Genomic DNA, 13320 nt, shown 5'->3' with positions numbered 1-13320 from the left:
TGCGGAATGCCGAGATAGGATCGGATGAAACATTAATTCAAGCTCGGCCTGAATTCAGTTCATAGTTGACACACTGTATATATTTAATCTGACGGGTTATTTGAAACTTCAGCGACTTGTTTGGATTGTATCAGCAAAGTAACACTTTGGATGAGTAGATGTTGTGGCCTTATCCACAAGCCAGTCCCTAATTCCACAATACGGTTGACACGATAGAAACAAACTTTTTTACGGATAAATTTATTACTTTGAAAGTTAGAGTTCAACATACCGTAAATTAATGAGATTCATTAGATAACATGGAACCTGGTATCAACTCTTTTAATCTTGAAAAATTACAGGTATTACTTTATGTATGTAGTGTGTACTATGGAGTAACTACCCACGTGGTGTAGAGTTTTTTGGTAGAACACCCACCATTTGGGTCGTGTGTTAAAGTTTATTCGCAATTATTTTCCAATGGAAATTAATTTGCGATTTGCGAGCCATACGAATTCTGTGAAAAAGTAAGTCTAGCGGGTGTTTTCTTCGAGGATAAGTGTCGTGGAACTTGATCTTGTGTATTTTGCAGCCATCTCTATGGGAAAGCTCTCGTCTCTGATTATCTCCGGAGGTTAAGACCCGCTCAGTAATTAACAAGTTTAGATCGCACTAATTGGATGGTTTCTCAGACATTTGAAGTAAATAATTAAGTGTACAGAGGGCTCATGAAGCTAGTAAACACTGTCATTATATTATGAACTCTAATTGACAGAGAACCTTACGTTGGCAACTCACAGAGAATTTTTTTAAGTTATTATTTTTCGGAATAACTTTTATTGAGTAAAACCTCAAATTGTAATATTTAAATATTGAAGACAATATTAGTGATTTTTAAACGAAAATCTGAAACAGAAAAATCAGAAAAGGAAACGGTCACATCTGGGACACGAATCCAGGACCCTTGTCTTTCCGGGGTCCTGGGTTCGCGTCCCAGATGTGACCGTTTCCTTTTCTGATTTTTCTGTTTCAGATTTTCGTTTAAAAATCACTAATATTGTCTTCAATATTTAAATTTTTTTAAGACAAGGACCAACTACAAGAGATGATATTTTACCGTACTTTTAAAGGATAATATTGCTGTTTGAAGCAATTTAAATTTTTTTAAATGTACATCCTTTGTTTATTAGGACTTGCGATGCAATAATTCCATTACATTTTATAAAATAATTAATTAATTTTTTTGTACAAATTTACATCTTTTGTTTATTAGGACTTGTGATGCAATAATTGCATCATATTTTATAAAAGGAAAGTATTTTCAGTCACGTACCCATTCCAGGTGTTCTTCAAATGCAACGGGGTCCGCTGGCCCGGCTCCAGGCAGTTGGAGTTCGTGGATCCTCAGTCCGGTGTCAGAATAGTCGAGGCTGAGTGTGACGTCACCAGGAACCAGGTCGAGGAGTACTTCGGCAAAGAGAACTTCCGCTGTGACTGCATCGCCTGGACAGGAAGAGGACAAATTAGGAGCCAGTCTGCCTTTGTGGAAGTAGCATGTGAGTTTATTTTTCAAATTAAACAAGACATGTTTAGTACCTACCTGTGTAAGTTATCCTGACATTGTCACAATCGAAATTTAAGTGACGTTACAGACACTTAATACGGGTTGTTTCAGAGAATTTGAACAATTCTTCAAATTTCAAAGTAAATTTTTAAGTTCTGTGAAAGACTTTTTGAAGTTCTGTTATTATTTCAGCGATGTCAACCAACTAGCCTATAATGATATAATAACAGAAGTTGAATAGGACTTTCACAGTACCCGAAAATGAACGTTGAAATTTGATGAATTGTTCAAATTCTGTGAAACAACACATAATTAATAACAACACGTTTTAGTTTATGTTTTCAGGTTATAAAGAAACATTCTTTAGCTTGAGAACTCTAAAACTTGAAAATATTACCTTATGAAGAAACTTTGCAGTAGATACCAATCATCAGAGTGTGCTTTCGTGTCGTCCATAATTTTACAAATGTTAATGTAGCAAACATTAACCGGTCGGTGACTGAGTAGACACCGCGTTTGGGTCCCACCCGTCGTGTGTTCAATTCCAAGGCTGGCTAAGTCCTCTATCACAATACAAGCAACATTTTCCGCTTAATGTAGGGGTAGTGAAGATTTTCAAATATTGTCAGGTTATTCGTAACCAGGTACCTAATTTTTGTCTTTCTTTAAAAAAAATGAAACCTTAACTAGTTTTATGATTTAACAATTTATAAATTTGTAACTCTGCATCTCGAGTAAAGTATTTCTCTCTTTTTATCACCCGAATCACTATCGCTCTAGTGAGTAATATTTCTTTATTTTCGCAAAATTTTCCACCCTTATTGTGCGAAATTTTATCTTGCCCCCGCCTGGCAGTCAGGCCCCAGAGCCCTCGCTACATTCTTCACGTCTCTGAGATTAATATCTTACTCCTCCGCATTGTCGACAAAGTAGAACTGCGATACATTTTTTAGCGCCCGTGTGGATCGTCTGGAACTACTTTCATGTTTAATGTTATGTCCCTTATCGACGATTCCATCTCATCCCATCCTAATACTGACATCAAAATAAATATTATTCTATCGTATTTCGCGAGACTCGCAATTTCACTGCTTTATAGAGGCTGTTTGTAGTTTTATGAGAATGCAACCAAGATGCTGTATTCGGTACGAGTATAAGATTGAAACTCCTAGCAATTGCATTCTTTATTAAATTTAAAGGTACATAAAAATGTTGGATGGAATGAAAATCTATTATCATCAAACGTACTAATTTCGGTTGTGTATCTGTCTGTGATGTAATTCTGGTTCAATGAATTCGGATTTGTTTTTAATTTAAGTGTCCCTTTCCAAATCGGAACTGATTATGTCAAGAATTCAGACAAGAGTTAAATTACCTACCTATAATATAATATTTGAACAGAAAATTATATCAATTATTATTTTCAAAATTGGAACCGATTGGTTCAGACCATCCCTTATTTCACGAGCTAGTAAAATAATAAATTCATAGTATACCCTTCTTTAAGATGTAATGTTTTGTATACATTCATATATTAATCGTTGCTTGTACCAGTAGAATATTTAAATAAATCGGTAACTAATTAATTTAAGTAGCTACTAAAATAATATTGTTTATTCTTTCATAACCAGGCAATGGTTTAAAAAAAAAACCAATGCCACCCTTGTACTCAAATCAAATTATTCAAAAAACCTTTATGTTTTTCCAACATTCCCTTCTAAAAGGCTTAAACCCTAAGCGTTATCGTCGTAAAAATTCACGTTACATAATGGCTTACATGAAACGGCCTCACATTTCCCTTTTATGTAAAGATTTGCGCGTAGCTCAGGAGGCCATTGGCGGGTGGTGGCTGCTGGGACCGTTGGAGCGTTTTATTCCATCGATACATGAGATGATTTGTTTTCCGTTTCCCTCGTGAGCGGAAGGTCATTTATTATTTGGCGTCCCCCGACGCCTGTTGTCTGTGGAGCATAAACAACGGCCGGAAGCCGGACATGATCGCTGAATTTTTCCACTCTGCCGGGATTCGACGCCATCGCGAATATTCGCAACAAAGCGATCTCTGTCTGTGGGAAAACTCTAGTCCCATTGTGCTTGTAAAAAATAGGCTGACTATTCTGTATGTAAGTTTGCTGACACTTTTATGGTCGCAAGTTTAAATTGCGATATTTTCTATTAGCGAAGCCAGTTCCCCTATTCATTTGAATGTGCAGCGAAATAATAACAGTCGCCGGCTTACAACGCGAGCGCTGAATGCTTTAATGAAACGAACCCCACAGAGTTGGGGAAACGTTGAACTGAGGAATAATGGTTACAAACATGAGATATTTTTGTGAAATTGCCCGCATGAGAAAGGTATACCCGGAAAGTTTCGACAAACACGTGACTTATAATGAAAGGTGTGAAACTGATTGCCCGCCGAGTCATGAAAACTCCTACCAGAAACAGAGCCACCTTATATGGGCAATGCTGAGGTTAAATAAAAGACAGTAGCGATGAGACGTTCGTGAACGAGCCGCATAATTGAGCTAGCTCTTTTTGACGAACCGTATTCGTACGACTCCTGGTAAACCGTGTCACAGCTCTATTCCATTATTTTCCGCCATTAAAATTATCCAAGTATTAATATTTATTAAATACTCAGAGATGGGAACGGCGTCTGACAGTCCCAAATCTGGACTTTGAAATATGTACTTACACCTGCTAACTACCTACAATATTATTTTTCTCGTGGTATGAGGCGGCGTACCTGCATCAATAGTCGTACGATCATTAATGGGCGAGTCGTATCGGGCGAGCGCACTATTCTGATTGTTCATGCGCTCTGAGCTCACGGCTCCCGTTCAATTGAGCCGTCGTTCAATTGAGTCGACTCTTTGAGCCGTACGAAAATATTGAGCTGATTCCGTGGCTCCCGCTCTTGATAAGATGATTCATGACCCATCGCTAGTAGACAAAGAAGTCCCTTCAAACTACGATTTTTTTTCTTGATTTCACCGGAATTGGAATTTTGACCGACGATTGGAATTTTAGAATGGAATTTATTATTTGGACCCAAGATATTTGCTGACTTAGTACATCCCTTTCTCAAACTGTGAAATATTTTTTTCGCATCGATTTAAGAAGATAACCTTAGCTTAAGATTAGATTAAGTCAAATCTGTCGTGTTTCAATAATATCTCCGAGTTAACGGATTAATAGCATAACCCAAACGTATTTGAACCCCGCACAAAATTAGTTTAGAAACTCGTATTGATTATGGCTTACCGATAGGAGGTATCGGATGGGGTTTTAAGGGAGTTCTTTGAAGAAGTCTTATCAGTGCGGGTTGGCCCTAAGTAAGTGAGGGTAAGGCACCCTTCGCTTATCTTGAGGTCTTACGATCGATAGTGCCTCTTTTCTTGATATCTTTTTTGGCTTCTTTTAGACATGAGTAACTTGTTTTATGTCCTTCAACTGTAACCTTTAACTGACAAAACTCAAAATTGGAAAAGCTGTCGATTTTTAAAATATATTTTTTTAATAAATGTTTAACTCCCGTAATAAAGTTGAGTTTGTGCCTCGTTTGGCAGTCGTATTAAAATTATGTACACAAATAATTCAATGGGTTATGAAATATTTTCCTCTTAATGTCATCAAATCCTAGACCATCACGCTTAAAGTAATAATCCCATTTTTCGCAATATTAAAAAAAATTGTATGTTACACAATGTTGGTTTTTAATTTCTCCAATTTTACAGGAAGAAAACTATTAGGTCTTTTTCCAAAAATAAAATCACTATAAAAGTTTTGATTTTTTTTATTTTGTGTAGGTTTAAAAACATAAACATTAATTTAATCTTAAAAAGAAAGTGAGGATTGGAGAATGTTGTCAAACTTTAACCTCAAACTGCGTTAAAAACTATCCAACGACATTCCCCCACAGGTCAGGCAGAGAGAATCAACCTCCACATAACTCTGTCTGGGTATAAACCCTTTTCATCCAACACATTCACACATATCCACCCTCCTGCTGTTCCATTTTTTCACATGAGGCGACATATGTATGCATTAAAATTTTAAAATATATATGTTTTTAAAACCACTTTGTTGTATATATTTTCAATATATAACACCAATCAACCAAAGTTATTTTATTCTAATTATGTATATCCATAAAGTGTTTGCTAATGTGAAAATTAAAAAAAAAACTCGATTTTTTTCATAATACGTTATGCTGACACTCCTTTTGACGTACATCCGCTCTGAATATCCGAACCATCTAGGTGCCCCTTTCTCAGATTTTTTGCATTGTTGGTTCATCGCCGTTTTCATCTCTGCTGAGAAAACTTGTTTCATTACTGGATACTAATCTAAATCAATAAATATACGAAAACACAAACATAGATTCATTGAAATGATAACACAATCATTACACACTTGCCATATTATATTAAATATTTCAGCAATAACGGTGTCTGTTTTTTAGTAAAACTTCAACACATAACACAGTCATATTTTAACGCCACACAATTAGTATTTAGTATTGTGCCATTGTATATGGCGACAAAATTTAATCTAGGAATTAATGCAAATTAAATTATTTGTAACTTTTCATTAAATTATTGTGTTAATACTCGCACAATAAATAAAAAAAAATGTTTCTGAAAATTGTGAAATCTCAAGTTAGAGAAATTTTAAGCACACGGTCTTATTAGTAACCTCCGATGGATGCTAAGGTCAAGTATTCACAACAAATAATATAATATATTTTGTTTTAACTGTGTAGTAATCCTGTGTAAGTTTAGTTCCCTCAAGAGCATAACTTGCCGGTCTTTGTGTTTTGTTCCTCCATTTCAAATGGAGGTCTCAAAAACTAACTTCTTTTTCACCATGTTCTCATTTTTACACACGAAGATGACAAAAATTCTTGGGTATCTAATATTTTACTTCGACGAGAATTGAACCAGAAATCACTGAAATCAAAATCTATCTTACAACCGTTTCATATAGTACGTTGTCGGAACTTTCGGTAGAGTTGCTTCAGTAGAAGTAGGATCAAGATAAATAGTTAAGATGAGGTATTATATTACTGAACACCGTCCTCGGCAACTCTATTACGTGCATGGACACTACCAAGGTCCCACGACTCTGCTTCAACATATATTATGTTAGATATTATTTAACGGAAGGGGTTATGTCTTTCAGGCAGATGGTTTCGCTGTAAAATTTTAGATTTTTCGTAATAAAATTAATATTGAATGAAGAAAGTTGGCTGTAAAAGGTGACCCATTTAAGTGACAGTATACAGTAAACGAGACACATCAAACCTGGACGGGTCGGGGAGGCTGTATCAGGAATACTAACAGGCGATTTCCAAACTTTTATCGCCCGCACTCGAAACGTGTCGATGCTGAAATACAAGGCGGAATTACACGAACCGACTGAAAGACAAAATACGATAAGGTAATGTTAATAAATTTAGGGGCACCATTTTTAGAGGTAATTAAGTCATTTTTCAAAAATCTTCCATTGACAATATTTGAATAAAAACCACCATAATAAAATTAGTACATATACTTTCCTGGCAGTCAGGGGTGGCTCAAGTCCACTTTTAAAGATATTAATTGTCAACTGTATTTTGAGTGCTGCAAAATAAAACTTATTGGTGAAATGCGTTAATTGTGGCAGTAGGAATAATAACTTTTAGAAAAAAATAGATAAATACGTAGGCACATACACGGAAAAAATTGCTAATTTATTAAGAATCTCTTCATATTATTTGTAGTGCGTTTAAAAACGGGATTGCCGGCTGTTTCCCGATAAACCTTTAGTCAATTCCTAATATATCGGAACACGTGTTCATGCACCTGAATTTTTCTTGATAATAAATAATATACAATGATAAAATGCGACAATATTAGGATTTTTATGAACGCCTGTTCCGAGATCGTGATAATAAATTCGTATCTTACTAAAAGTTTATCAGGGAACCTATTAATTCATTTTTTAAGGACCTAAAATTCCGTTTTATACCGGATTACCAAGTCTCTCAATTTATTTTTATTTTATTTTATTTATTTAACAATTTAATTCGGCAGGGCTATGAGGGTAGTGCAAGCCCAGTGTGCCATATTACATCATATGTATATATTCATATATACACAAGTTTTACATTAAAGATATATAAGAGCAATAACAAATAATAATAATGAGCAAAAAAACAGATTGGTACCTAATGATAACAACAAATAAAAGCATTACACGGATAAGATAAATTGAAATGAAATTAAATGATCGTCCATCAGGGAGGTCGCCGCATCGTCTGCATCCATAGCTCATTAAGCGGAGAGCTTAGCCATTCGGAAGTAACCACGACGATGACGTTTTTTGATTTTCGTGTCATGACCCAGAAGCTGGCTAGTCGGTGGCAAAATAAATGCACCCTCCCTTCTGTAAAAATCGTGGAGGCACTGCAGAACCTTGGTAGTTGCCTAAGCTGCCTGTATGCGTTGTTATAGCACACCCTCAGCTTGTCTCATCGCGCTACTGAGTATTGCATCCACAGTTCTGACGTGTTCTAATATCTTCGCTACAGTAGAACCACCTTAAGAGTATTCCGGTCGTTACATTGATTGCTCTGCTTTGTCGCTCCATATCTTCTATATCCTTCATGTCTTCTGTAAGGGTTTGTCCCAGATATTTAACCTGTGATGATGTTTAGTAAATTAGCAATACTAATTTTACTCCATGTGCTTTTAATATTAAATTTTATTTGCCCTTTCATACATGGGTACTATGGGTACTCATGTATGTTTTATAAAATGTTTCCAATATAATTATATAATTTAAAAATCGTGTGTCCTTTCTTTTTATGGGGATCATCGACGATATCTTCACAAAGAGCCGCAATGGTCTTAAGGGATACAATAATATGTTTTAGATGCTCCAAACCTTCTTGGAAAAAAGTTGAAACGTGAAATAAGTGACTTTTATTTCCAAATAGACCATACCTTTTAATCCTTCTAGATCTGCTGCAACTCAATGGCTAGTTTCTGGCGCCTTGTGTGATTCAGTCCTTAGTACGCATTCACAGGAAAGCTCGGTGCTTTACGGAGTATGCGGTGGTCGTTTATTCACCGAAGGGATGGCGGTGGGGGCCGGAGGTCTCTGAAAGGCCTATAAAATCCGAAGCCTACACTTATTGTCTGCTGAATTATTCCGCGGGGCTAGTAAAAAGGCGATATTTTTTATTTATCGCCCGCCTGCGGGAGCCACTTTAAAATCTTTTAGGTCAATGTAGAAAACAAAATGAACAACTCTTCACCTTGAGGTCAAAAACGATGAAAATAAATTTTACTTAATGAACCTCAGCAAGGTCAAAAAACCAAGTACTTTCTCAAAAATTCATCATGGGTGTTTACTTTCATACATTTTGCATTATATTTTAATGAATTCACCTAAAACGTGTAAGTATAAAGGCTATTTCGAATTCTGTGTTTTTATGAAGGCAGTTATATATTTTTATTATTATATTAGAAATGTAGGCAGATTGGTACAAAATATCAAATTAAAAAAAAAAACAACTAAGTGCTACAAAATAGTAAAATAACAAAGAAGTACTAGAGCATCTACAGCCTCATAGCAAAACGTAGTTTTTTGCACCTCTCTAAACAGCAGACGATATTTAATAATGTAGTGCATTATTTGCAGATTAAGAAAAAAACAGCTAGCTATACAACGCGGGTACAAACAAAAAAACTTTTAATCTTCTACATAATTACGGACTTGGAAAGTTGGCTGTAAGTTTTCAATAATCTCTTTATTTTCCAATGTGATCCTTTGCCAACGCACTGCCACTGAGCAGTGAGAGAGGAGGATTTAGCAAGACAATCGACAGTTGCTTAAAAATAAATGCAATCGTCTGGGGCCAAACACCCTCTCCCTCCCAGACAGTCTTTCGAGCTCTTTTGTAAGGCAAGGGTAACCATTCTTCAAGAATAATTGTGATTTTTTGTATGAGAAATTTCGTGGTTTTCGGTAAAAACTGTTCTTCCCGTTACCCTAGGAACTTACACACAACGTTTAGTTTTGAAACTTGGTAAAATAATTTAATTTTTTAAATAAAAATCGTTATATAATTTTCTATATTTATATTATCAATTACATAGGCATCAATCTGAAGATGCCCGTAGCACGGTGAAACCTGCGCGGTCAAAAAAACATAACCACCTATGAATGTTAGTACGTAGAGAGATACACTAAAGCACCACACTTCTGTTCTGTGTTTTGTTTTGTAATTGTCAAATAATCGTTTGACAATTTCAAAACAATACAATAATTGAATTATTTTTCTATTCCGGTTTCGCTTAGCACAAGCAACTTCAGGGTACAACATTAAACTGGGAAAATAAATTTATTTATTTATTTTTCTCAATAATTTTCAACTTAAGTAGGTACATATTAATATTTTTTGATTTATTTACGCTTAAGGCACTGCCGGTGTGTAGGTAATTTATTTAATTTGGTTTTATGTCCAGTCGAGCTATTACGTAGATTTTAAGAACAAAATATACCTAGTGAGCTATCGAATATTGAATCGAAAGTTTTTGAAGCATAAAATAATGAAAAACTGAATACGAGAGAATATTAGTAAGACATGTCAAAATAAAATAAAATAATATAGAAAGTAGAACAATACTATATATAAGACAAATCACTAAAACTACATCACCAACTCTACTATAGTTTGTAGGATTCAACAAATTGCTGGTACATATTACACTCAATTCTACAAATGGTGTCTACTACTGTGTAGTAAATATGTCAACAGTTATTTTTCGACAATTTTTTACATATTTAAGAACTTATTTTGAATTCACAAAACAATGCCCTATAGACTTACTTAGTATTATACACCAACCTATCTTTAAATATCTCTCAAAGTATCTAGGTATAATGGTTATGATTTTTTCTATGGATAGTTATCAGAATAATAACGTATCACCTTTTACAGATCGATCACTGATCTTCAAGTTAGAATCTTATCATTAAAGACAAGTTAAATGGCTTTCCCAGTTCCAGCAGTCCCGAGAGATACGGGTTTAATCGTGTACCAGCATTGACAGTTCCAAGATGTCTTATTACCATAGTGCAATCCGATTAAGATAATGTAGTTAGTTATTTAGCAGCAGTCGGAATGTTAATGTAGACATTTGCGCAAAGAGTTACACAATGTCGAAACGTCGTAACTCACAGCAAAGTTACTAATACAGTTTAGTTAGCAAATTGATCGCCTATATTTCACGTTAGTAATTTGACAATGCCGCAGTCCTTTTAATACCAGGTTTGTCATTGGATATTTTGCGATTTTAGTATATTTTTGGATATTCTCCTGTCTCCACAGAGTATCTAGCACGGTCACAGTTATAGTTCCCGTTCATGACTGCAGATCGCCAACGAACAAACAATGGTTCACAACGACTAAGTGTTCGTAATTTATCGTGAACTGTTGGCGAAACACGTTGGCGATCTGCAGTGGTGCTCGCAAACGATGACAAGTTACCAACATTATCGACACAACCTTTTTCGATCGACCGTGCTAGAACCCAGGGGCTCTATTCCTGAATCGAGGGCGCTCGTAATCGCCGTCGAAAGTACGTACGTTGGTCGTCGTTGCTATTCCCGAAATTGGTCGAAGGTACATACTTCGACGCCAAACGTCAAAAGTCATTCCACATAACAACTACTGGGTATAACCAGTAGAAACAGGACAGCGAGTGGTAGGTTGTTGGCGTTTCTATGGAATTGGCTGTCAAAATCTAGTCTAACTGTCAATTTTTGTTTTACCGCGCGGATTCCGCAAATGTAAAAGTGGGTGAAAATTTCCACTTACTAAGTCTTGAGCTTACAAGCTCAATTAAGAGTTGCTTTTGGCAATTTGTAATATGTCCCGCAGCCATTTCTGTTTTGAATAACGAATAACTGTTGTCTGTTTGACAGTCACACCATAGAAATCCCAAAAACATCAGGAACATAGACAATATTCACAGGGGTGCCAATATAATCATCTCTTCTACCAACTTCGACCGTTCGACGCTCAAGAATACGTAAAATTGAAACATTCGAAAAAGTTAGTCGCGACGACTAGTAGTTTTTCACTCGAAGTCGGCGCATACGAAAACGATTGATCGTTTAACTCCAGAATCGCAGGCCAGGTATCTTCTGCTTTCCGTAAAGTATGTTATATGCTTCCCACTTCTAACAGTTGCGTATGTCGCCTAAAAATGCAATTTTTTGATATCTTACCTACAAGATAAGTTAATAACTTAAATTGAAGCAAATCAAAAGCAGTTAATCCCACGAGGTACCGTTCCACAAAAGTAGCTATGAAAATGTATAAAAGTATTAATATTAGAAGAGACAATCGGAGTTGTACGAATATTGTCGGTGAATTCCCACATTCGCAAAAGCATGCGCCACGAAAAGGGGTCCTGTTTTACTATCGGGTTGTTTGGAGCAAACTGGTCCTGGGATTAAGAAGCAACTCGGTGATCCCTTTGGATTGTTGTTTTATCACGATTGAACCCGAGCGCGGGGCAGGGGGCGTGGGGTCGTGGGGTCGTGCCGTATTCAATAAATATGGAAATCATAAACACTCGGTGTGATTTACAGTGGCCGCCGTTCTCTCTTCCTCTCTGCTCCGATCTCGATATCAACCAAAAAAAATATAATTTCAAAACGTTTTAGTACTTACTTAATAACATTTTAAAAGGCAAACAATAATGATGAGGTACGTTATGTTCACTATCGTAACTCGTTGTGAATTTTTCTTTGAGAAACCGCTCGTAATTTTGAATCTGAATAATGATAGGTAAACCTGAAATATAGGTTTTTATAGATTTAGACCATACATAAAAATAGTGGTTAGGTTGGTTCCGTGACAAATAAGAACAGTAAAAAATCAGAACACCTTTGAAAAGTGTTATTAAGTCATGAAAAGTAAAAATGAAATTAGTCCAAAAACCTAACTTAACCTTACCCCTAACCTAATTAACCCATTTTTTTATATCACTTTTCAAAAGCGTTCTGATTTGTCACAGTTCTGATTTATCCAGTTACCGGTAAATTACCATGGGGTTTTTTCCACATATATGCGCACACTGAGAAAAATGAATATTTGCCATTTGAATACCGCCACATTTTTGATAATAAGGTGGTTTGCCGTGATAATTTAGCACGAAGAAATGCAAAATTATTCGGATTTTCATGAACTTCTTTTCATGAATATTCATAATTTACTAAAAGTTTATCAAGAAATCTGTAAATTCACTCGTAAGTCCTGCAATCCCGTTTTCAACCGGAATTAAGAGTACCAATAAGTTTAAAAAGATTCTTAATAAATTAGCAATAGTATTTTTTTTCCGTGCACTTGGAGGAAATAAAATCATGTGCTTTGCGGGTTTTTTTTTGTATTGTGGACTCTGCTTGCAAAATCGCATCTTCTCCAAAATTAAACTTTCTGATAAAACAGGTAAGTATGTTTTCTTTATCCGTTTGTATACAATTTAATCAATAATTAGAGGCTAGGAAGTCATATTCAGACAGCGCCCTTGAGGTGATTTTTCACAAAAAGGCGCCATACAAATTATCCAATTATTATTATTATTATGCGATCCTCGAAATACCGCGGAAACTTTGACGGTGACTAAATTAGATGTTGTTCCACGAATTACTAAAAATCTCACAAAAAAGGTAGGTACTAAATGTAAAAATTATAGAAGAAAGCTCGATATTTA

At 35.6% G+C, this 13320-nt stretch overlaps 1 protein-coding gene across 2 annotated transcripts in view; it reads left to right on the top strand.

The window, feature by feature from the left end:
• Positions 1 to 13320, top strand: part of LOC149426374 (netrin receptor UNC5B-like) — a 160377-nt gene that overhangs the window by 69417 nt on the left and 77640 nt on the right. For both annotated transcript variants that reach the window (XM_089650947.1, XM_089650940.1), the window contains exon 4: positions 1322 to 1535. In XM_089650947.1, coding sequence (XP_089507073.1) covers positions 1322 to 1535 — 214 coding nt within the window. The remainder of the gene's footprint in view (positions 1 to 1321; positions 1536 to 13320) is intronic.

This window comes from Hesperophylax consimilis, chromosome 1, assembly GCF_061612785.1.
Source record: "Hesperophylax consimilis isolate HC1 chromosome 1, BYU_Hcon_1.0, whole genome shotgun sequence".
NCBI lineage: Eukaryota > Metazoa > Arthropoda > Insecta > Trichoptera > Limnephilidae > Hesperophylax > Hesperophylax consimilis.
The sequence above is the reverse complement of the archived record's forward strand: the minus strand, read 5'-3'. Positions and strand labels throughout refer to the sequence as shown.